Source organism: Solenopsis invicta, chromosome 14 (assembly GCF_016802725.1).
Source record: "Solenopsis invicta isolate M01_SB chromosome 14, UNIL_Sinv_3.0, whole genome shotgun sequence".
NCBI lineage: Eukaryota > Metazoa > Arthropoda > Insecta > Hymenoptera > Formicidae > Solenopsis > Solenopsis invicta.
In genome coordinates, this window is record NC_052677.1 from 5,129,466 (window position 1) to 5,154,177 (window position 24,712).

Genomic DNA, 24,712 nt, shown 5'->3' on the forward strand with positions numbered 1-24,712 from the left:
TGGAAACGTTACATATTATTGAATAACATTGTAATAACATTACAGAAATGTTTGCTTGCTTACTGGGTTAATGTATCCATACTTAATAAAATACGTCCTCCTAGACGTCTATTAATTATGGTATTTTTTAAAATACTAAAATTTTTTGGCTATATACAGCGTGGTGACAACATGGAACAACTTGTGGTTCAGGGAAAGCCGGAAGGCAAGCGGAGACGTGGACGTTCACCGACACGCTAGATGGACGTTACAAAGAAACTTCTACAAAAGGATCTTGGTCAGGCTGTTTATGATATCAGAAACAAAGGTAAATGACGGAATATGGTAAAGAAGACTGTCTCTAAATTAGAAACAAGCTAATCGAACTGAATCATAACACATCTGGCAAGACGTTATGACTAAAAAAAAAAAAAATTGCGCAAATACAGAAATATTGTAGCATTATTGCTGCAAAAATATTACAAAAATATATTGCAGTAATATTAATATAATATTACAGCAATATTACTACAATACATCTTTGTAATATTATCGCAATATTGCAATTCTACTGTAATATTGCAGCAATATTACATGATGTGCAGAAAATTTCCAGAAGAATATATAAGTAACATTTCTGTAATATTAATATAATATTGCAGAAATATTACGGCAATATTATAGTAATATAACTAAAATATTAAACACATTTTTGCGGACATTTAACATTATAGCACTATTACTGCAATATCACTACGTAATATTAATATAATATTGCAATATTACTACTTATTGTAATATTACATGATGTTTGGGAAGTCACTTTTTCATAATAAAACACATAATAACAAAACGACATGCAAGACAAAATTTCATCGTCAACATGTCACATTTCACGCCTATTAATTCCAATTTTTCTGCGATACCACAATGCAAAGTTCTCGGCTGAGGAATCAGAAGCTTTAACGTATATACAAAGACATTTACATTATATTAATAATAAATAATAGTTATCAAATTAAAATTTAATAATCTCAAAAACAACTTTTAAGTTTGAATAATATAATTGAATTATACGATAAATCTTTAATAATTTACGTAAGTCTCAATTTTAACTCAATAAATCTTATGTTAATCATAAATATCTTTTTAATCATAATTACAATGGTTAGCACATAAATTTCTTTTAAGAACTAAAAAAACTATGTATGCATTTAATTTTAACTGCAATAAAACTTCATCAACATGTCACACATATTATAGTTATAATAAAACAAAGTACACATTAAAATTATTTTTTGCAACTTTAATGTAAATTTCCAAAATTAAACGCAACAATATATTTATTTGGTAAACAAAATGCTATCAGCATCTAAAAAAGTATAGGAAACAATTTTCATTCTTGTGCTCAAAAATTATGAAAATCATTTTAGTGAACGGTGTTATAAATTTATGTATTTTACAACTCACAGGCAACATGGCATTGAATAGATGAGTAATAAACGATGCTCCATGTTTAACTGCTTTTTCTCCTTCATTTAAATTTGCTATAGAATGTCCTAGAATGTTACAAATTAAATTAGAAAAAAATTTTTTTTTAATCTGCAAAATTCAATATATATACAAATTATAAAAATTAAAATGTACAACTCTAAACTAAGAAATCTTTACAATGAAAGTTTTTCACAAAAATCTTAAGTCCATTAAGTCCATTAAAAAAATCTGAGTAGCACTAAATCACTCTCAAATATCATTAACGCCACATCGTGAATATTTTTTTCCAGCAAGAATCAAACAGAAAACGAGAAATATAAATATCAATAAATGATAAATATAAAAACTTACAAAGCCAAACAAGTCTAAAGATTCTTTGATTTAATGATTCCTCAAAATATTAATCAAATTCTAAAACTTAATTTTTATACTTATTATATATCTAGAGAAAAATTACCATATTTATATGATAAATGGTTTGAAGAGAAGTTTTCTAAAAATTTAACTTTTTGGACTTGTTCAGCTCTTACAAGAAATCTTTTATTACATTTAATCATAACATAATATGTATGTCATCACTGAAATATTAAAACTTCAACTTACCAAGAGATACTTTGATGTTTCTTCTACATAATTCTTCAATAACAGATATAGCATTTGGAATCTCAGGTGCTAATGTGAGCATGCACACATTGTCCAGTTCACCATACATATCAGTAACTGATTTAAATTCCTATTAAAAAATATAACAAATCAAACAATATGTTAAATATTTTAAGAAAATTCTTCAATCTTCTTACATAATATAAACTTGATCAAAATTCAGAATAAGTTTATGATTAACCCTTAAACAGATAAGTAAGTCTGAGAGACCCCATATGAAGTTTCGAACGCTTGCTGTGTGAAGACAGAATGAAATAAGAGACCAGGAAATTCGGACCAGGAGATAAAAAAAGTTTGAAATCTCCTCTTTTGATTGATATGGTAGATCAACTTTTTTGGTCAACTAGAATTCAAACGGCACGGCAACAAAGTTTTGTTAGGGTCAATGCGACTCATATAGTGTGTGAATGAAACTTTTTTGTGAGTAATCTTATGTAAAAAAAAACTGAACAAAACACGTTCAAACAGATCCGTTCGCGTATGTTACTCTGTCTAAAGTTAAAATACTATAGTGCCGTGAAAAAGAGAATTTTTGCGTAGGGTCCGAAATATATTATAAAACACATCAATTTTCAATTTTAGACACCGTGATTTATGAAAAATACTTCATATTTGCCTTGTTACGTAAGTATATTTTTTAATAGAAATGACAGCGACATAATTGTTTTTTTTTTAAATATGACTCTTTAGCTTTAAAACGTCGTATTGTAAAATCTTTAAAAATTTTTTGTTGCAAAGATATAATTTAAAAAAAAGTGGATTTTGAAACACCCAAGAATACCTCATATTCTCCTTATTATATAATTCTACTTTTAAAAAAAAAATGACAATACCATAATTTTTTTTTTTTTTTTTTTTGAAAGTATAACTCTTTAACTTTAGAATGCCGTAATAAAAGTCCTTAAAAGTTTTTTATTGCAGAGATATGATTTTTTAAAGAAAAAGTGAATTTTTGAATAATTTCTAATTTTTGCTTAATGACTTTTTTTAAACTTAACTTAAGTCATTTTTTGGCAATATCGATTATGCAGTCACATTTATGAGATTCTGAACTTTCAATTGAAAAAAAAAGATTGTTAAAAAATGTTGATTAGAACCAAAGTTATAACTTCTCAAAGTTGAAAGTCTCCCAGACCCAAAAATATGTTTACGTATTTTACGGGATCGGTGTGTTTAAGGGTTAATATATAGGCATTCTTCGAGTTTTTTCAAATCGAAGAAATTATTGGACCGTTTAATTTCCTTTAACTAAGTCGCCATTATTATTTTTAGTTTTTTCCCTGCCACACCAGAGTCTGTAAAACTACAGTATAATTATTATGTCCTCTCCCCAAAAGTGAGCATGATCGCCGCGCAGGTCCTATTCCGCAGCTTTTGTTTTTAGTTGAATCTAACGTAATGTATAAAGTTAGGAACACGTACGTACGTGCACTGACAATTTAAGTATTTTTATAAACATCGATAAAAAATGGCAAAAACAAAGCAAAAATATGTAAGATGCAGTATAAATTAATACAATAATAAAAATATAAATTCAAAGTGCAGTTCTTTTACTATCTAAAAGATAATTAAGAAAAATAATTACATTATTCCTTGTTCTATATCAGCACCCTTACAAAACACTCCTTCTATTCCTGTGGGCCTATTACGGTTTTCGGTTTAAGGAAAAATTGACAGAAGTGAGCAACTCACCCAATTACGGTTAATCTCACTTCGTAAAAATGCAAAATGATTTGCGTGACTCGACACAAAATTTCGTGTCAAAAATGTAAAATAAAGCAGACTTGATAAAAAGAAACAACAATTTTTCTGTAAGGTTACATTCTAAAACATTATCTAAGTGCTCCTAAGTACAATTTACCTTTGTTTACTATTCGATAAACAACAAAAAGTTGAAATAACATGAGAGTACCTGACAAGGAAGATTTGCAAACCCGGAAATTCAAAAAAATTCTGAAATTTTGTGTACACATAGAGTTCATCCATAACACAAATATTTTTGTTCGTGCCCATTTTCAGTTTAAGAGGATGCGACAACTCTTTGAAGAAAATCGGATTTTTTTTCAAAGCGTATATCGTCAAAACTATAAAAGATAGAGAAAAATGTTCTAAATAAAAGTTGAATGGCTTGAAGTGTACTTTATAACAACAACAAAAATTTTTTTTAAACGTTTTTACACTTTTTCCCATCATTTAGCTATTTTTTTAAAACTTTTATTTTTTTTATAAGCAGAATAAAGCTTATTTTATTACGAATTTAATGGTATATGATAAAGTTATGATAAGACGGGTGCGACATTTTCATTTTCCAAAAATAATTAAAACTACTCCATAACGCATGATATGCGCACTATGTCCCCGTTCAATTTTGACAAGCGCTTAATACGTTGTAGTATAGATCAAAATAAGAGGCACGTATTTTTTTATGTGCCCAATCTTACTTTTCGAGGGTAAAACACTGTTTTGAAAAAATCGGGTTTTTTCTTTTGAAACGTGTATCGTCGAAACTATAAGAGATAGCGAAAAATGTTCTAAATAAAAGTTGAATGGCTCGAAAAGTACTTTACAATAATAATTAAAAAAAAAATTTTTTAATCCTTATCGTACACACTATACTGGATTAGATATTTTACCACACATGGGTATACATTACCAGACCATTTTCAATTGTATATCTCGGTATCTAATGCATAGAATTTGAACAATTTTTTTTTAATCAATACGTCAAAAGGTCAAGAAGAAGAATAAATGGGTGCAAAAATCGAGAAATTGAATATACTTGAAATAATCTCGATAGAGACTACCCAAAAATTCAATAAACATAAAAATATTATGTGCAAGTAGAATAGTTCACAAAATTATTTTTTGCTCATACCAAATCATACTTTCACATCGCCAACAAGTTCAAAAAATTCATTATTTTATTATTTAAATTATTATTACTATTATTATTTTTAAAAAACTCTTATTTTAATATTCATTCACTATACTAACGCTCTTTCGCGATTAGCGATACGTATGAGACAAATCCGTTCCAGCGCGGAAAAATCGAGCGCACGAACAGGTACGTATAGCGTGCATATACTATAAGAAGTTCGTTATTATTTTTCAAGAATGGCATATCGGAAAGATAGTTTGTTATATATGGTTAGATTCGTATAAAATAAGCTTTAATTCTGTCATTAAAATATTTAAAAATTTTTAAAAATAAATGTGTAATGATGGGGAAAGTATAAAAATATTATAATTAAAAAAATTTTTTTTAATTATTGTTGTAAAGTACTTTTCAAGCCATTCAACTTTACTCAAAACATTTTCTCTATCTCTTATAGTTTCAACAATGCATGCTTTGAAAAAAAACCTTTTTTTCAAAGAGGTGTTTTACCTCCTAAAAGTGAAATTGGGCACGTATAAAAAAACACAAGTCTCTTATTTTTCTTGTACTACAACATATTAAACGCTCGTCAAAATCAAAAGGAGACACTTCCATAGTACACGGACGGGTGCGCATACCATGCGTTATGAGGTGGTTTTTAATTATTGTTGAAAAATGGAAATGTCGCACCCGTCTTATCATAACTTTATCATATACCGTTAAATTCGTAATAAAATAAACTTTATTTTGCTTTAAAAAAAAATTTTTTTTTTTTAAATAGGTAAGTAGCGGGAAAAAGTATTAAAAAAAATAAAAAAACTAAAATTTTTTTTCGCTGTTATAGAGTACTCTTCAAGCCATTCAACTTTTATTTGGAACATTTTTCTCTATCTCTTATAGTTTCGACGATATACGCTTCAAAAGAAAAAAACCAATTTTCTTCAAAGGGTTTTCACCCCCTTAAACTGAAATTGGGCACAAACAAAAAATATTTTTGTGTTATATATGAACTCCTCTATGTGTACACAAAATTTAAAAATTTTTTAAATTTTTGGGTACGCAAACCTTCCTTGTGAGTAATGTTTAGTAATCTTAAAGTAATCTTATTTGTAAAAATTTTTAAAATTGTATTAATAATCGATATAAAAACATAGCCCTGCAAATATAAAAAATTATGTAATTTAATAAAAATTATGTAAATTAATAAAAATATATATATTAGGTGTACAACTTAGTTCGTTCCGTTTTCAAAAGATGGCTCTAGGTGCTATAAATGGTTGACGGCGACAACTGATTTTTGCTGTATCGTGAAGTGTCAACATCTGTCAACCAAATATTGTTTACAAGCCTTTGAGTTTTGCACAAGTTTAATTTTTACTGCGTTGAAAATGTCGAGTTTCGTTCTAAATAAGCATCATTTGCGGGAAGTTTTGATTTTCTGTTTTAATTGGAAGAAAAATGCAGCTGAAGCGCATCGAATGTTTGTGGAAGTGTATGGTGAATCTGCACCATCAGATAAATCTTGCAGAGAATGGTTTCGACAATTTAAAAGTGGTGATTTTAGTGTTGAAGACAAAGAGCGTTTGGGTCAACCAAAAAAGTTTGAAGATAAAGAATTAGAAACATTACTTGATCAAGATTCGTGTAAAACACAAGAAGAACTCGCAAAAACATTGGAAGTTACTCAACAAGCTATTTCGAAACTCAAAGCCGCGGGATACATCCAAAAGCAAGGAAATTGGGTCCCATACGAATTGAAACCGAGAGAGATCGGACGACAATTTTGCATATCTGAAATGTTGCTTGAACGGTACAAAAAAAAAATCTTTTCTGCATTAGTACCGGGGACAAAAAATGGATTCACTAAGACAACCCAAAACGCAAAAATCGTATGTAAAGCCCGGCCAACCGGAAACGCCGAAGCCAAATATCTATAATGCCAAGGTAATGCTCTGTGTTTGGTGGAATCAGAAAGGTAATCTACTATGCTGCTAAAATCTGGTCAAACCATCACGGGAGATTTCTACAGGCAACAATTGATTCGTTTAAAGCGAGCTATAGCCGAAAAACGTCCAGAACATGTGATCAGACACAAGTTCATGATCTTTCATCACGACAACGCTCGGCCTCATGTTGCTGTTCCGGTTAAAAACTATTTGGAAAATAGCGGATGGAAAGTTCTGGTTCACCCGCCTTATAGCCCAGAACTTGCCCCTTCCGACTACCATTTGTTTCGATCGATGCAGAACGCTTTGACTGGAATACGCTTCACTTCAGAACAGGGTATCAAAAATTGGCCCGATTCATTCTTCGCTTCAAAAAATGAACGCTTCTTCTGCGACGGAATCCATAAATTGCCAAAAAGATGAGAGAAAGTAGTGGCTAGCGATGGACAATACTTTAAATAAAGTATTAATTCATTTTATCGTTCAAATAAATTGTGTTTTTTAAGCAAAAAAACGGACCAAATTAAGTTGTACACCCAATATATTTACACATTTTTTACAGTGTATACCATAAATATATAATGAAATGCATGGTTTATGAAATAATGCTAAAATATACAAGCAATATTAAAATTAATAATCTAAATATTTATGTTAAAACCAAACTATTACAAAAGAATTTCAGAAATAATTCACATAAAAGAACAAGAAAATGGTTAAAATTTAAATGTGTAACAATACCAAATTATTACACGATTGTTAATGAAAAATCTACTAAGATAAAACAAAAACAGATTATAAGTTTATTTATACTTTCAAAATACAAATTATTATTTATAATACTCATGCTTATTTGCTTAATATTAACTTATACCCATTTCCACTAATGTAGCTAGTGAGTTCTCAAACTTATCAGTAAATTTCAGTAACGCCTAAACCAATCAAGTCCCAAATAGTCTTAAACGATAGCTTGAGAAAAATTGCATAATAAAAGTGTTTTTAATTTTTTTCTCCGTGCCCTACGAGCGGAGATACCGCGACGCAAAGTTTAGGTTCAAAATTTTCGTAAGAAACGTCGTTATCGCCTTTTTCAGCGATGTCTATTTCATCTTTTTGGCACAGAGTGGCATCCGCTTACATATACATTAGTTAGCTGTGCATACATGCGACCATGTGATGCATCAAGGCCGCACTAATGATTGCCGCTTGGCAGGTTTTCTAACCCGAATCATCAATAATATCTCGGTTCGCCGGGCAGACGACACTTTTTTCTGCCAAATTCGTTCGTGTGGTGCAAAAATGCGTTGAATGAGCACGCATAATAAATACGTGCAGTTGAAAATATATATTTTGCATTAACTAGAGTCAATATTATACTCTTATGGGTGTAGAGCATCAAAATTTCCAAGTATTATAACACATGATTGACAAAGTGCATATAAATATGGTAACAAAAGAAAGCTAATTAGACCGAATGCTCATTATTTGTTTTTGTCTTCCTATTTTCTTTCAATGAGTATCTGATTTTTTTCCAAATGTGTTTTGTCTTCTCAAATTTGCCACTAACAAGGGGAGAATCAGGTGAGTCACCCTGGGATTTTGATCCTATTTTTTTTAGTTACTTTGGAGACAAAAAAAAATTTACGTCTCCCGGCGTTTAATCGAATAAGCCTTAGTTTCGAAATAATAAATTTGTGAAAATTGGCCATACCGCGGCGTGCCGTATGAGCCTTCCCGGTAACTGTTTTTCCAACTAGTGCAGTCGGCTCCGTGCGTTAGATGCTTGCTTCACAATCGTAAGATCTGGGTTCGCTTCCGGATGTGTGCAATATTTTTTTTTTTTTTAATAAGTGTATTTATCTTGATGATATTGATCTAGTATGCAAATTTTTAAAATAGAAAATTTAATTTAATATCACTTTCTAAACATTAATTTAAATTTAATTTGAATTCAAATAATAATATTTAAAATAATAAATAGGTAATAATAATAATAATATATAAGTTATTTGAAATGGATAACATATAAAGGCAACGTATCTAAATTTTCAAATTGTTTAATTTAAAATTTAATTGGAAATAATATTAACAGTATTTTAAAATTCTAGTTTTTAAAATAATTAATCGTAGAAGAAGAATACCAGTGTTAAATTTAACTTATATATTATTATTATTACTATCTATTTATTATTTCAAATATTATTACTTGAATTCAAATATCCTTCAAATTAAATTTAAATTAATGTTTAGAAAGTGATATTAAATTAAAGTTTTTATTTTAGAAATTTGCATACTATATCAATATCATCAAGATAAATAAATACACTTATTAAAAAAAATAAAAAAAATATTGCACACATCCGGGAGCGAACCCGGATCTTACGATTGTGAAGCAAGCACCTAACGCATGGAGCCGACTACACTGGTTGGGAAAACTATTACCGGGAAGACTCATATGGTGCGCCGCCGTATGGCCAATTTTCACAAATTTATTATTTCAAAACTAAGGCCTGTACGATCAAACGCCGGAAGACGTAAACTTTTTTTTCGTCTCCAGGATAATTAAAAAAATTGGGATCAAAATCCTAGGGTGACTCACCTGATCCTCCTCTTGTGTCATAATTTTTTAACTCTAGCGTTAAAGTAAATGTATATTTTGAATGAACTGACCTTCGAAACAAGTGTTAAATGATTGAATGAAGATATAAAAATGATTCTAATGCCTATTGTACGTTTAATTTTACAAGTTAAGTCTTAGAGACCTCAACGCTGCGTGTTCTCTCTGATTTCAAAAATTTGTAACTGGATTAATTAATAAGTACATTTTAAATCCTGTTTATTAAAATTAATAAAGTTAAGTATAACTTTTACAATGTATTGTATATAGAGTTCATGCACTGAACTTGTAATCGCCTTCTTGCCACCCTCCGCGGACCGCTCATCGTCCACAAGCGCCCGACCGAACATCCGCCTGGTCTAGAAAAAGCGCTACGCGCTCATAATATAGTTCAAATGCGCTTATGCGAGCGACAAAGCATCCGCGCGTCGAGTATCTCGCCGTGCACGCGCACCAATTCACGCGCTATCGGCGTGCTCGCTCGCCTCCGTTCGCTCTCCGAGCGACCAATCTCAAGCGGCAAGGATGCTGACACCGAAACAAACTGAACCGCCATCAAACATCGCAAGATTCGAGTTCCCGACGACTAGATTCGGGTATAAAAAAGCTAGAACAGCGAGATGCTGCGCTTCTACTCCGCCAACTTTTCAGAAAGCTACTCCGCCGACTAATCTCCAAAGAAGTCTCCCGAAATAGTCCTGGGCTCAAGCGTGCTTGGGTTCTGGCAAGAGGTCTTGCCCGACCGGCATCCTAACACCGATCCGATCCCGGCTGTAGACAAATGGGGTAAAGCGTCTTTGTCTCTGTTGAGCGTACTCGACATAGCTGCTGCATCCCACCTGCCGATAGTAACGCACCGCGGATCCGTCTAATTTAAAGGAACGCTCAACCGGGCGTTACCCCGCGCCTCACCGCCGCGCCGGCGACCATGAAATCCGACGCGACTTAGTTTTGGGAAAGTACGAACAGAAAAAACGGACCGCCCACTGAGCCAAACAACAGCTCACGCCAAAGGCCCGCGCCATTGTAAAGCACGCGTACCAACCGCGCGAATATCAGTAACCATGCTTTCGAAGCTACGCGCACCGAGTCAGGTGCATTACTGTAACCCGTCCTTCCAGCCTACAAATAAAACCATGCATTGCCGCACGTCGATCGCCATCGGTGGATTACACGGCCAACGATGTGAATTCACCGGTGACTAGTTTACGTTTTCCTTGTAAATACTTCATATCACGTTATTACAAATTACTTTGTCTATGTTTCCTATACTCTGTATTCTTTTCTTTAAGTCGATTGCTAAGTAAACTTGTACATATTTTATACATTCAAATCATCATCTAGTTCTCTCTCGACCCGGATCGTGCCCTGGAATTCCCGACGAGCTACGTCCGCGCGAATTCTACACAAAAAAAAACGGGTCGTTACAAACTAATTAAAATAATACATGATATTAAATATGCCTGCTGTGTTAAATTAAAAAATGAATTATTTTTTATAAGAGAGAATACCTTTTATAAGAAACTCAGATACATTATTAAATATCAGGTAACACAGCAAGATTAACACAAATTTTATTAAATTAATATTTATTTTGTAAAACAGCAAGCACATTTAATGTCATGCATTATTTTAACTAATTCAGTGAACTCTATATATATTAAAAAGTTACACATAACTTCATTAACTTAAATAAACAGGATTCAAAATGTACTTATCTTACTTATTAATTAATCCAGTTACAAATTTTTGAAACCAGAAAGAACACGCAGCGTTGAAGCCTCTAAGACTCAACTTATAAAATTAAACGTACAACAGGGATTAGAATCATTTTTATATCTTCAGTCAATCATTTGACACATGTTTCAAACGTCAATATATTGAAAATATACATTTACATTAACGCTAGAGTTAAAAAATTACGACTTAGTGGCAGATATAAAAAAGCAAAGCACATTTTTCCTGAAAAAAGTGAGATACGCTATTGGAGAAAGATAAGAAAACAAAAACAAATTTAATAATGCGCATTTGGTCTAATTAACTTTGTTTCGTTACCATATTCATGTGCACTTTGTCAATCATATGTTATAACACTTGAAAAATACACAGCACTCATAACAGTAAATATATGACCTTGTCTATATAAGAGACATATTATTTACTGCGGATGGGGCTGAGGATTTGATGTTACAAGGTCTTCCATTCTTTTCATTTTACAATGGTGAGAAATTAATTCTTGAAATTTTAATTATATTCAAGTAAGCAGTTTTCCCATGCGGGGTTGTCAGTCCCTCATCGGGCACTTCCTTACATGACGGATTAAGGAATGCTCGCTGGTTCGCCAGAAGGTACTGGGGAAATAAAATACCTGGGGTGGACAAAAACTGACACAAAGTACAGACAATGGAAAGAACGAAAATGGATACTATCCCAGGTGGTACACCAGGTAACCTGGAAAATCCTCTTTTGAGGCAGGCCCTAAGGATTCAGAGGGGGGAGGGGTGAGGCAACCATTGTTTTGCTTAAATATCACCGGTAAAGAAAGAAACCCTTGCTTAGATAAAGGCTCCTCTCTGAGGAAAAATCAGATATATCTCCCCGAGAATAGACAGAGATCTAACTCTCTCAGTAAAAACTTATTAAGAAATCTAAGTGTGATTAGATCTTATAAAGAAGACAGAATAGAGCTTACTACGCAGTCTACTGTTCGCTCCAAAACCTCGGGTTATTCGGATGTCTAGAAGTAAATGACTGATAAAAAAAAAGACAAAGAGGAAGTCCTGGCCAAGTGCCCAAATCTACAAACAACAAAAGCTAAATGAATATTGGTTGAGTTCTTCTTTAACAACATCAAACAGATTTACTTGTCTATCCAACAAGACAAAGAAACAGAACAAGTTAAAAAACCGGTAAAGCCACCTCCAATCTTCGTCGACAAAGTTAGCAATATCCAGCCCCTTATTAGTTTATTAAACAAACTGGTTAAAGGTGACTATAATATCAAAGTTCTTCGGGATGAGCAGATCAAGATAAATCCAAGAACACTACAAGCTCACTCCATCATAGTCAATGAATTACAAATTAAGGAAACTGAATTCCACACTTACAAACCAAAGCAAAAAAGAAGCTTTAGGATAGTGCTTAAAAATATGCATCCAACAATAAACATTACTGAATTAAAGTGGCTATTAAAAAAGCTGGACAAGTGATTAATATTTGGAATATTTCCAATAGAATAACAAAAAACCTCTGCCTATATTTTTCGTAGATTTCAAACCAAATACAAATGATAGAGATATATAAAATCAAACATTTAGTGCATTGCCAGATTACCTTTGAGACTCCAAAACCTAAGCACGATATCCGACAATATGCAAATTGTCAAAGATACGGGCAAGGAGTGAGGCAAAGACTCGAGGCTATTGTCATCGTGCCCTTAGATGTGTAAAATGTGCTCTTAATCATAAAACGACTAAGTGTCCAAAGAAGGAGCTCTGACAATGTCAAATGCATATTATGAGGCGGAAACCACTCTACAAACTACAGGGGCTGTGTAGTCTTTAAGGAAATTCAAAAAACCAAATATCCAACTTTGAGACCGAAAGTGGCCAGCAACTTATGCTTTATGACTCAACAATCAGTGTCAACACATATAGTAAGAATCCCAGCAGGCTTCACAATAAAGAAATCGATATACGCGGAAAAGCTAATCGGAAGTGATACACCTTTATCAATTATTATCAAACCAGATAATTTGCCTGAGGACCAAGGTCTAACTAATTCTGGCAATATATCTCCAAGCATCTTACATGAGATGAAAGATATGCTACAAATTGTGATAAATCAATTGGTAAAAATTATAAAGATGATACCTGACACCACGTCAAAAATAACGCAAAATTCAATGTCCTAAAAATAGCGTTATAGAACGCCAACAAGTTCTCACATCACAAAGACAAATTCACCGTCTTATGAATACTAATAATATCGACGTAATGCTCATTTCAGACACAATTCACACAAAAAGTCATATCAAAATTTTAAACTATACCACTTATCACACGATGCACCCTAATAAAACAATGCACAAAGACTCTACAATCCTCATTAAAAATAAAATAAAACACTAGCTACCAAGTCCATTCTGTGCTAAACAAAGGGCAACCTCCATTATCTTAGAAAACTAAACAGCCCCTATAAACATCATGGCGATCTACTGTCCACCAAAACATAACATCAAGATGAATTACTTCGTCAATTTTGTTGTGCGGCTAGCGTAGGTATGAGGTGAGGACACGAGTTTAACGCTCGGTTGTCGTTAATGCACGGAGCGAGCTTAAGCTCGTAGATACAAGGATCTTGAGAACCCGTGAGGAGACTCGAAATGAAGGAGTCCAATACGTTGTCACACTTGTTAACGGAGGCGTACCACGTGAGTAATCGATGTTTCGGTGTGTCGTTGTTTCAATAGTTGCTAACTGAGGTGTTCGGCAGTGTAACAGCTTAAGATGTTCCTTGTCTTAAAGTACTCTTGCCGTTTAATCGGCGATTTTGTACAGGCGATTGCGCAAAGCCGCTGGTGCAATCGCTAATCAGTGTTTTCGTGACAAGGTTAAACCAAGTAATCCCCAGGTTTTGAGTTCCTGGAATTTCGGACGTATTACAACAGCGCTTTACATGTGCTTGTTTTTCATGGCATGGTAACCTCGTTTTCTATTACCATACCCTGTGTTATTGCTTAACCATAACAATTACTTCAAAACGCTAAAAAATCGTTTTATTGCTGGAGGCAATTATAATGCAAAGAATACATTCTGGGGCTCTAGAATTACTATAACAAACGGTCGAGAACTCTATAGATGCGTTGATACCTTGACGTTATCTTCTCGAATAACCCAACCCACTGGCCGTCAGACAGGAATAAGCTCATTGACTTTTGTGTAATAAAAAAAATTAATAAAAATTATTTTCAAAGTCAAACGTTCTTAGATCTCTCATCAAGCCACTCACCTGTCTTATTGTTAGTCACTCTGACTAGCGAGACAACTCCAAAACCAGCATATTGTACGCTTCATAATAAGAAAACAAATTGAAATTCTTTTCGGACCCTTCTCGATAATATCCTATCGAGAATATCAACGTTAACTTAAAAACTAAGGAAAATATTATCAATGCGGTTGAACATTTCAACGCAAATATTCAGAGAGCAACTTGAGATTCTACTTCTATTAACCCTTAAACACGTAAGTGGGTCTAAGGAGCCCATATAAAGTTTTGAACGCTTGCTATGTGAAGACGGAATGAGATAGAAGGTTCGGACCAAGACGTAAAAAAAGTTTGAAATCTCCTCTTTCGATTGATATGGTTGATCAACTTTTTTGGTCAACTAGAATTCAAACGGCACGGCAGAAAAGTTTTGTTAGGGTCATTGCAACCCATATAGTGTGTAAGTAAAACTTTTTATGTATTTTACATAAAAAAGCTGGACAAAATACGTTCGAACAGGTCGGTTTGCGGATGTTACTCGCATATACTCTGTCTAAAATTAGAATACTATAAAATGCTGTAAAAAAGAGAGTTTTTCCGAAATATACCATGAAACACATCAAGTGGATTTTAGATGCCCAAAAATACCTCATATTCTCCATGTCATATAATTATACTTTTTGAAAGGATTTTGTCAAATTTTATTTTGAAAGTGTGACTCTTTAGCTTTAAAACGCCATGTTTGAAAGTCCTTAAACGTTTTTTGTTGAGAAGATATGATTTTTTGAAGAAAAAGTGGATTTTTGATCAATTTCTCATTTTTGCTTAATGGTTTTTCTTTTATAACTTCACAATAAATTATTTTTTGGCAATGCCGATTGTGCAGTCACACTCTTGAGATTTTGAACTTTTGTTTAAAAAAAAAAATCGTAGAAAAATATTGATTGTAATCAAAGTTATAGCTTCTCAAAGTTGAAAAAGTCTCCCAGACCCAAAAATGTGTTTCCGTATTTTACAGGATCGGTGTGTTTAAGGGTTAACAATCCTAGAGATTTCACTATGACGTTCTCTGGGTAAACTAATAACAAGGTCTCTAAGAAGAAAAGACTGCGTAAGCTGTGGCAAAGGACTAGATGTCCCTACACTAAAACGTGGTTTAATTATGCTATTAAAGAGTTAAAAAAATATCTCAAGTTTGAAAGAAATAGTAGTGTACAAGCTTATCTCCAGAAGATTGATGCCTCAACTTCCACTGTCTATTCCCTGTAGAAAACCACGAAAAAATTAAAACAGTCTGGACTTCTAGCTACACCTTTTCGCAAAGCAAATGGTAACTGGGCGCGAAATGATCGCAAAAAAGCCGTCACTTTTGCCGACCATTTAACCGAAATCTTGCTGCCGCACCATCATGATAAGACGCGAGAACAAAAGACGGATTTTGAGGACTCGCTTGTTTCACTATTGTTATCGCCAACTGACCATAATTACCAAATTGAAAAATATTCCAAATCCGAAGGCAAATTATTCAGAAATTAGATCCCAAAAAAGCGCCAGGGTATGACCTTATTACTGGTCTCATACTTAAAGAGCTACGTGAATTAAGCTTTATGTACAGTCGTGAGCTAAAAGGTTGCAACACATTTTTTTCGATGGTTTTTGGAATGTAAACTTGCTTATCGGACGGCAAACGTCATTGGTTCTTACTTGTGAATCTAACCAATTACGTTCGCCTATTGATGAGCAAGTTAACATTCCAAAAACCATCGAAGAAAATGTGTTGTAACCTTTTAGCTCACGACTGTACCTAATACAACTGTGTTATTTAATGTAATAGTAAGAATCAAATTTGTACAACCGTAATGAAAAGTTGCCCTGGTGATTCTTAAGCCTGGAAAAACTCTTGAAAATCCTAAATCGTATAGACCTATTAGTCTATTGCTAATTCCTTTTAAAGTACTAGAGGCCCTATAACTTCTAAGACTCATGCCATTTATCGGTGAGAGAAACATTATACCAGACTACCAATTTGGTTTTCATTCAAAGCATGGGACAATCAATTAGGTACATAGACTAACAAAAAAAAATTCACATGATTCCTGAAAAAAGAGAATATTGTTCAGTCGTTTTCCTGGATATATCTCAGGCTTTCGAATCTGGCACGAGGGACTGATCTACAAGATTAGAATATACTTTCTAGTAGTTTTCTATCAGATTTTAGGATCTTATCTTAAAGATCGTTATTTTTTGGATCGTTATTAAGAATAAATGAACAAACAAATCTTCGGCAAATAAATGCCAGTGTTCCTCAGGAAAACGTTCTGAATTCAATTTTATACTTGATCTTTACTGCTGATTTACTTACCAGCAAAGTTGCCCTAACGAGGACATTCACAAACAAGAAGCAATTTGCACGAAAATTCAGCTGTCGTATGCAGCATTCTACAATCTTAGCTGGACAAAATAACTCTGTGGCTTAAGAAGTGGAGAATTAAGGCAAACAAGAGTAAATCGATACACGTTTTATCACAAGGCAGAGCACATGCCCTCTCATATCGTTAAATAACGTCAACATACCTTAAGCGGACAACGTCAAATACTTGGGACTGCACCTAGATAGATGCCTTACGTAGAAAAAACATTTTTAGCAAAAAGAAACAGCTTAGGTTGCAGCTACAAGAAACGTACTGCTGCAAATCTCAGTTAAGTCTAGGCAACAAATTACTCTTATATAAGACTATTATTAAATCAATCTGGATTTAAGTCCATAAGTAATCTGGGATCCAGCTTTGGGCGGGTCGCATGCCACTCTAATATCGAAATAATCCAGCGATTTCAGTCTGATGTTAAGAATGATTACAAATGCTCCCTGGTACATAACGAATAATACCCTGCATCGCAATTTGAGTATTCCCACGGTCAGAGAAAAGATAGTCAATCACACAAAGGCTCACAAACTTAAACTAACAGCTCACTTTAATGCGCTAGCAAGTAACCTAATGAGCAATAAAATTAAAACTCATAGACTTAAAAAAAAGCTACCTTAGGATAATCTTTAAATACAGTATTAACTGTAAAGATGGATGTATTATAGCCTAGCCATAACACGGTACATGGTAACTAGAGTCAGTTACCATGCCTCAAAATTAAAATTACTTAGCAAGCACTTTCGCAACACAAGGCAAACCCAAAAACCTAATGGTCAATGACCGAAAACGTGCGCCGACCATGCAGAAATAATTGCGCCAAGCAGCGGCTTTGCGCAATCACTTACAAAAGGAGGATCAGGTGAGTCACCCTGGGATTTTGATCCCAATTTTTTTAGTTATTCCGGAAACGAAAAAAAAGTTTACGTCTCCCGGCGTTTGATCGAATAGGCCTTAGTTTCAAAATAATAAATTTGTGAAAATTGGCCATACCGCGGCGCGCTATATGAGCCTTCCCGGTAACTGTTCTCTCAACCAGTGCAGTCGGCTCCGTGCGTTAGGTGCTTGCTTCACAATCGTAAGATCCAGGTTCGCTCCCGGAAGTGTGCAATATTTTTTTTATTTTTTAATAAGTGTATTTATTTATCTTGGTGATATTGATATAGTATGCAAATTTCTAAAATAGAAAATTTAATTTAATATCACTGTTTAAACATTAATTTAAATTTAATTTGAAGGGAATTTGAATGCAAGTAATAATATTTGAAATAATAAATAAGTAATAATAATAATATATATAAGTTATTTGCAATGGATAACATATAAAAGAAACGTATCTAAATTTTCAAATTGTTTAAATTTAACACTGGTATTCTTTTTCTACGAATAATTATTTTAAAAACTAGAATTTTAAAATACTGTTAATATTATTTCCAATTAAATTTTAAATTAAACAATTTGAAAATTTAAATACGTTGCTTTTATATGTTATCCATTTCAAATAACTTATATATTATTGTTATTATTACCTATTTATTATTTCAGATATTATTACTTGAATTCAAATTAAATTTAAATTAATATTTAGAAAGTGATATTAAATTAAATTTTCTATTTTAGAAATTTGCATACTATATCAATATTATCAAGATAAATAAATATATTTATTAAAAAAAAAAAAAAAAATATTGCACACCTCTGGGAGCGAACCCGGATCTTACGTTTGTGAAGCGAGCACCTAACGCACGGAGCCGACTGCACTGGTTGGGAGAACACTTACCGGGAAGGCTCATATAGCGCGCCGCGATATGGCCAATTTTCACAAATTTATTATTTCGAAACTAAGGCCTATTCGATCAAACGTCGGAAGACGTAAACTTTTTTTTCGTCTCCGAAATAACTAAAAAAATTGGGATCAAAATCCCAGGGTGACTCACCTGATCCTCCCTTTGTTAGTATAAAAAACGACGCTTGACAATCAAACATCAGAGAGTTAATTAAGCATCGACAAAAAGCACATACGTCCGTTAACAATACAAAGCGGTCACACCAATACCACAGCAACACACACCAAGAAATACACCGTCTAGCAATATACATGATCTGTCCCAAAAGTTTAAATTTTTTTAACAAAATTTATTGCTTTTTAACGTACAAAACCTTAAAAATCTTCAAAGTACATTCTTTCCGCATCTACACATCGCTGCCACCGCTTCGCCCAGTTCGTATAAGCTTCCTAAAAGGCACCATCGGGAACCTCCTTAAAGCAGCGTGTCAAAGCCTCTTTTATCCCCGCCACAGTCCCGTGATGGTGTCCCTTCAAGTTTCTTTTTATCCTCAACAAGTTCGCAAACAAGTCCGCTGGTGCCAAATCAGGGCTGTACGACAGCTGAGGTAGAGTAGCCACACTGTTCCTAGTAAGAAACTCTTGCACGACGAGGGCGGTGTGGTTTGGCGCCTTGTCGTGATGCAAAATCCAGTTATTCGCGATGTCTTTCCTGACGCATTTTACCCTATCCCGCAACCGGGCAAGAACTTGAGCGTAAAACTGGCTATTAACTGTTTGTCCTTAAGACACAAATTCACTAGGAATCACACCTTTAAAGTAAAAAAAAGACAACAAGCATTGCTTTAACCCTGGATTTGCTCATGCGGACCTTCTTCGGGCAAGGTAAATTTTTTCGTGTGCTACTCGCTGCTTTGTCTTTTTATTTTGAGATCGTACTCGAAAATCCATGTCTGTCACTACTCTGTTTAAAAAATTACGGTCACTTTTGCGTCGTTCCAACAACTCGCGACACTTTAGCACATAGATTTCCTCCTGCTCATCGGTCAACATCATCTTTGCGCACACCTGTCTCATCCTTAACTCGTGTGTCAAAATGCGATAAATATTAGATTTTGGCATATTGCAATCCTCTGCTATCATTCTTACAGTTAGGCGTCAATCCCCGTACAAAACTTTTCGTACTTTTTCTACATTTTTGTCCGTTTGAGACGTTGACGGACGCCCGGGGCGCTCATTGTCGTCGATGTTTTTTCGGCCTTCCCGAACCATTCTATGCCACTCAAAAATGCTTGTCTAGGATATGGCTTCCTCCCCGAAGGCTTCCCGAATCAGACCCACCATCTCAAAGCTCGATTTTTTTAGTTTAACGCAAAATTTGATTGCGTATTGCTGCTCGATTAATCGCTGCATCTTAAGTCTTGACGCGTCGTCAAAATATGCTACGTACGAAATGCAATCCTTTGTTACTGTTAGGGGGCGATTGCGCAAAATTGCATTCGTTAGCTAAGACCCCCTAACACCATTCCCACAAAAAAACCGCATTGTTCTAGCCCTTCTGGTTCACTGGAGAATTTCATTCCGGAAACTTTTGAGACAGATCATGTATACTCGTATCATACAAAATATTACAACTATAACACAAGTCTCCGCTCGTGAGCGTCATCGGATATATCCAAAATACACTCTTTCATACTCAACGGACTCATTCTTTCGCCTAACTTCTCGCGGGTCCTTACCCCTTTTCCGGCGTCAATCGGGCTTAGACCTGACTTCGTACGCTAGCCGTAAAACAGATGTGCCACTGGGCGCATGCACGGCAAACCTATGAAATTGTAAAGCAGTTGCTGTATGTCCACATTGTGACAGCTCGTGGCTTGTATTCAGAACAAAAAAAGTAAGCAATTTTTGAAATTTTGAACTTGTTGCTTCTATTATACAGGGTGTTTCTTAAAAAACGCCTACTAATTGTATAGTGTTACTTGTTGCTAAAAATTTAGTCAAAAAGTCCTAAATCATTTTTTTATATAATGCTTACTAAAGCCGGAATTATTGAGTAAAGCTAATCCAATCAGTGCCGTCCTTTAAACAGACATATCGGTGAACCGCGCACTTGATAGTGTACAGTTTGTGACAGGTATGCCTGGGGTCCGATTCTAGGGTCTACGTTTTGTTCTTAGTTGTTTTTACGTTTATGACTATTATAAGCGGATGCTGCGTTAGCGATCACAAATGTATCGTAGTGTTAGTAAATTATGTTTTGACAGCCGGCCGATGTAACCTCAGTTTTGATCGGTGAAATCTCAGAAATATTCCAAAGCTTAATTAAAAAGAAGCGGATCAAAGCCTTTGATAATTATCGTCACAAACACTCCGTTGTTGACTATCTTTACATTTATTAAAGAATACGGTAATGTCTCGTATCAAGTCTTATTATTACCTGTAATCGTCAGAAAAACAGCTCACAAAGTATATTTTCTTATTATCAAATAATAACACTTTTTATTTTCAAAACTACAACTTATCTGATATAGCAAAAACTTCGATCCATTTCTTTTCAATTAAGCTTTGAAATATTTCGGAGATTTCACCGATCAAAACTGAGGTTACAGTGTCAAAACATGATTTACTAACACTACGATACATTCATGATCGTTGACGCAGCATCCGCTTATAATAGTCATAAACGTAAAAACAACCAAGAACAAAACGTGGACCCTAGAATCGGACCCCAAGCATACCTGGCACGAAGTGTACAGTGCGTTGCATTAATGCCTGGGGTACCAATTTTAAGGACCACGTTTCTTTCTTAGTTATTTTTACATTCATGACCAAATGCTGCCGTCAACGATCACCGCAGCGTTCAGTCATAAACATAAAAATAATCAAGAAAGAAACGTGATCCTTAAAATCGGTACCCCAGGCATCAATGCAACGCACTGTACGTGAGCACCGCTATGTTGTTAGTTGCCTCTGCAACTTCACCGTATGTCTGTTTAAAGACCGGCGTTGATTAGATTAGCTTTACTCAATAATTATTGCTTTATTAAGCATAAAAAAAAATGGTTGGAGAACAAGTATCATTTTTACAAATATGCGTTATTATAAACATTGTTGTAGGCTTCCGTTTCCAGAGTGAGAGTGCAAAAGAGTGTTCTTGGCAGGTGATCAGAAGAGAGTGTGTAAGAGAGTAGGTGTAAGAGAAAAGTGATAGAGTCGTGTGAGAAGGGTGAGGAGTGAAAAGATGAAGAGAGAGTGAAGGAAATAAGTAGAAATTAAGGGCAAAGAGTAGGAAAAAAATAGCAAGAATGACGTTTTGAAACACTTTTTTTCCGGAATTAAATTTTCTATTTCAAAAATTTGAATACTATATTAATATCAAAATAAATAAACATATATAAACATTTAAAAAAAATATTGTCCACCTCTGGGAGCAAATCCAGATCTTATGATTGTGAAGCAAACACCTAACGCCCGGAGCCAACTGTACTGGTTGGAAGAAGAGTTACCGGGAAAGCTCATATAGCGCACCGTAGTGCACTTCGAATATAGCCAATTTTCACAAATTTATTACTCCAAAATTAAGGCCTATTCAATCAAACGCCGGGAAACGTAAACTTTTTTCTCATCTCTAGAATAATTAAAAAAATTGGGATCAAAATCCCAGAGTGAGTCACCGCGTCCTCCCCTTATTAGAAAACAAGCAGTTAGTGGCGAGAGCGCGCAGCGAGAGCGCTAGTTTAGAAGCATAGAGTAAGTACTAAGAAGATGATGAGCAAGATAGAGAGGTTGAGTAAGGAGAGAAAAGGGAGAATATGGGATATAAAATTTTTAAAAATAAAAAAGAGAGACAATGGAAAGGAAAGAAGTGGAAGGAGAGAAGGATAAGGTAAATGATAGTTTTAAAAGTAGTAAAAAAATGAGTAAGTTATTAATAAAAAGAGGAAATAAGAAGGAGAGAAAGAGGAAAAAAAGGGGGAAAAAAATAAAATAAAGGAAGGGTTGAGAGAACTAAAAGAAGAAATGAAAAAAGGGTAAAAAAAATAATGGAAGAAATAAGGGGAGCAGAAACGGAGGGAAGGCAATGGGTGGAAAAATAGAAAAATTAACGGAGGAGTTGAAGGAGAGAAAAAGGAAGTAAGAAGAAAAAAGGGGGGTGAACGAGAAAATATAAGAGCTGAAAAAGAAAATAAAAAGTCAAAATAGGGGGGAAAAAGTAAAGAAAAAGAGGAAAAAGCAGGGAAGGGGGGAGAAAACAAAAATAAAATTAGTCAGAAGAGGGAAGAGTAGAGGAAAGGATAAGAAGGATAGAGAAGGCATGAGAGTGGAGGGAAAAAGAAGAAAAATAAACATAATAAAAGATATATAGGATAGGAGGGAGATGGAGAAAGAGACAAGGGAAATAATAAAAGAATTAGGTGTGGAGTTGAAGGAAGAGAGGAGGGTGAGGAAAATAAAGGGAGGTAAGGGAAAAAAAGAGAAGAATGGTGATAGTAAGGCTGGAAAATAGGGAGGAATAAAGAAAGATATGAGAGAATAAAGAGATTGAAAGAAAAAACGGTATGGATAGAGGAGGATCTGAATGAGAGAAGAACAAAGTGGAAGTTGAGGCAGATCGCGATAAGGGAAGGTATGAGGGGTAGAAGACCGTAAATAGGAAAAAATAAAATAAGGATTGAGGGGAAATGGTGAAAATGGGACCAAGGATAAGGAGGTACTTAGAGGCGAATAAGAGCTGGAAAGAGAAAGGAAGAGAAGAGAAAAAGATAACGGGAGAAAGTCAGAAAGGACTCAGGCAAGAGAATTGAGGAAGGATGGGATGGGGAGTGCAAAGAAGGATAAAATAAAATAAGGGAAAACTAAGATTTTGGAGAAAAAGGGGAGGTAATAGGAAAAGATACAAAAAAGCAGAAAAGAGAGATGTGTAAGAGGAAAAAGAAGAAGAAAGAAAGATGGGAGAGAAGGATAAGGGAGATGAAAAGGGAAGGACAGATGTGGGAAATAGTAAATAGGAAGAGAAAGAAGAGGAAGGAGATGAATAGAGAGATAAAACTAGAGGAGTGGGAGTTGTTTTTTAGGGAGTTGTTAGGATTGGAAGCAAGAGAAAAAACTGAGGAAAAAAAGGGAAAAAAGGGGATGAAGAAGACATAGAGGCGAAAGAAATGAAGAGAGCAATCAGGAGTTTAAAAGATGGAAAGGTTATGGGAAGAAATGTGATGCCAAACAAAGTTTGAAAACATAAAGTAGAAAACATGAAGTAGTAAAGAAATAGGGATGGAAAATGTGTAACAAAGTCTGAAAGGAGAGGGGTGACCAGAGGAATAGAAGAGGGGTATAATAGTACGAGTGGTAAAAGAGAGAAAAAAGAAAAATATGAGGGATTACAGAGGGATAAAGCTAATGCGGACATTGTATAAGTTATACACGGCGGTATTAACAAAAAGATTAAGAAAAGATATTGAAGAGGAGGGGATTTTGCCGGCAAATCAGACAGGGTTTAAGAAGGGACTGGGAACAATGGATAACATTTTCACCCTAAACCTTTAATGCGTAATTAATAGGCAGATGGAGAAGGAAGCTATTCATAGATCTATGAGCAGCGTTTGACAAGGTGGAACAGGAAGATAGTAGCGGAGGGGATGAGGACAAGAGAAATAAGAACTTAGTAGAAAAAGTGAAGGAAGTATTAAGAGAAACAAGAAGTAAGGTTAAGATTGGGGAAGAGGAAAGGAAAAGTTTCTGAATAGAAAAAGGGGTAAGGCAAAGATGCCCTCTGAGTCCAATTTTGTTTAACATCGTAGTGGCAGACTTAGAGAAAGAGATGGGAAAGCTAAAATGAAGAGGCATATCCATAAGCGGTAAAAAGTTTATTCTTTAATGTATGCGGGCAATGGTGCTGATGGCAAAGGAGGAAGGAGGAATAAAAAAGTATGATGAAGAGAC

At 34.3% G+C, this 24,712-nt stretch overlaps 1 protein-coding gene across 5 annotated transcripts in view; it reads right to left on the minus strand.

Moving 5' to 3' along the window:
- The window catches only part of LOC105207896 (N-acetylglucosamine-6-phosphate deacetylase), a 150,470-nt gene that overhangs the window by 89,442 nt on the left and 36,316 nt on the right, over positions 1-24,712 (minus strand). For all 5 annotated transcript variants that reach the window (XM_039457290.1, XM_039457288.1, XM_039457287.1 and 2 more), the window contains 2 exons: positions 2,077-2,206; positions 1,450-1,538 (listed from right to left, as the gene is read on the minus strand). In XM_039457290.1, coding sequence (XP_039313224.1) covers positions 1,450-1,538; positions 2,077-2,206 — 219 coding nt within the window. The remainder of the gene's footprint in view (positions 1-1,449; positions 1,539-2,076; positions 2,207-24,712) is intronic.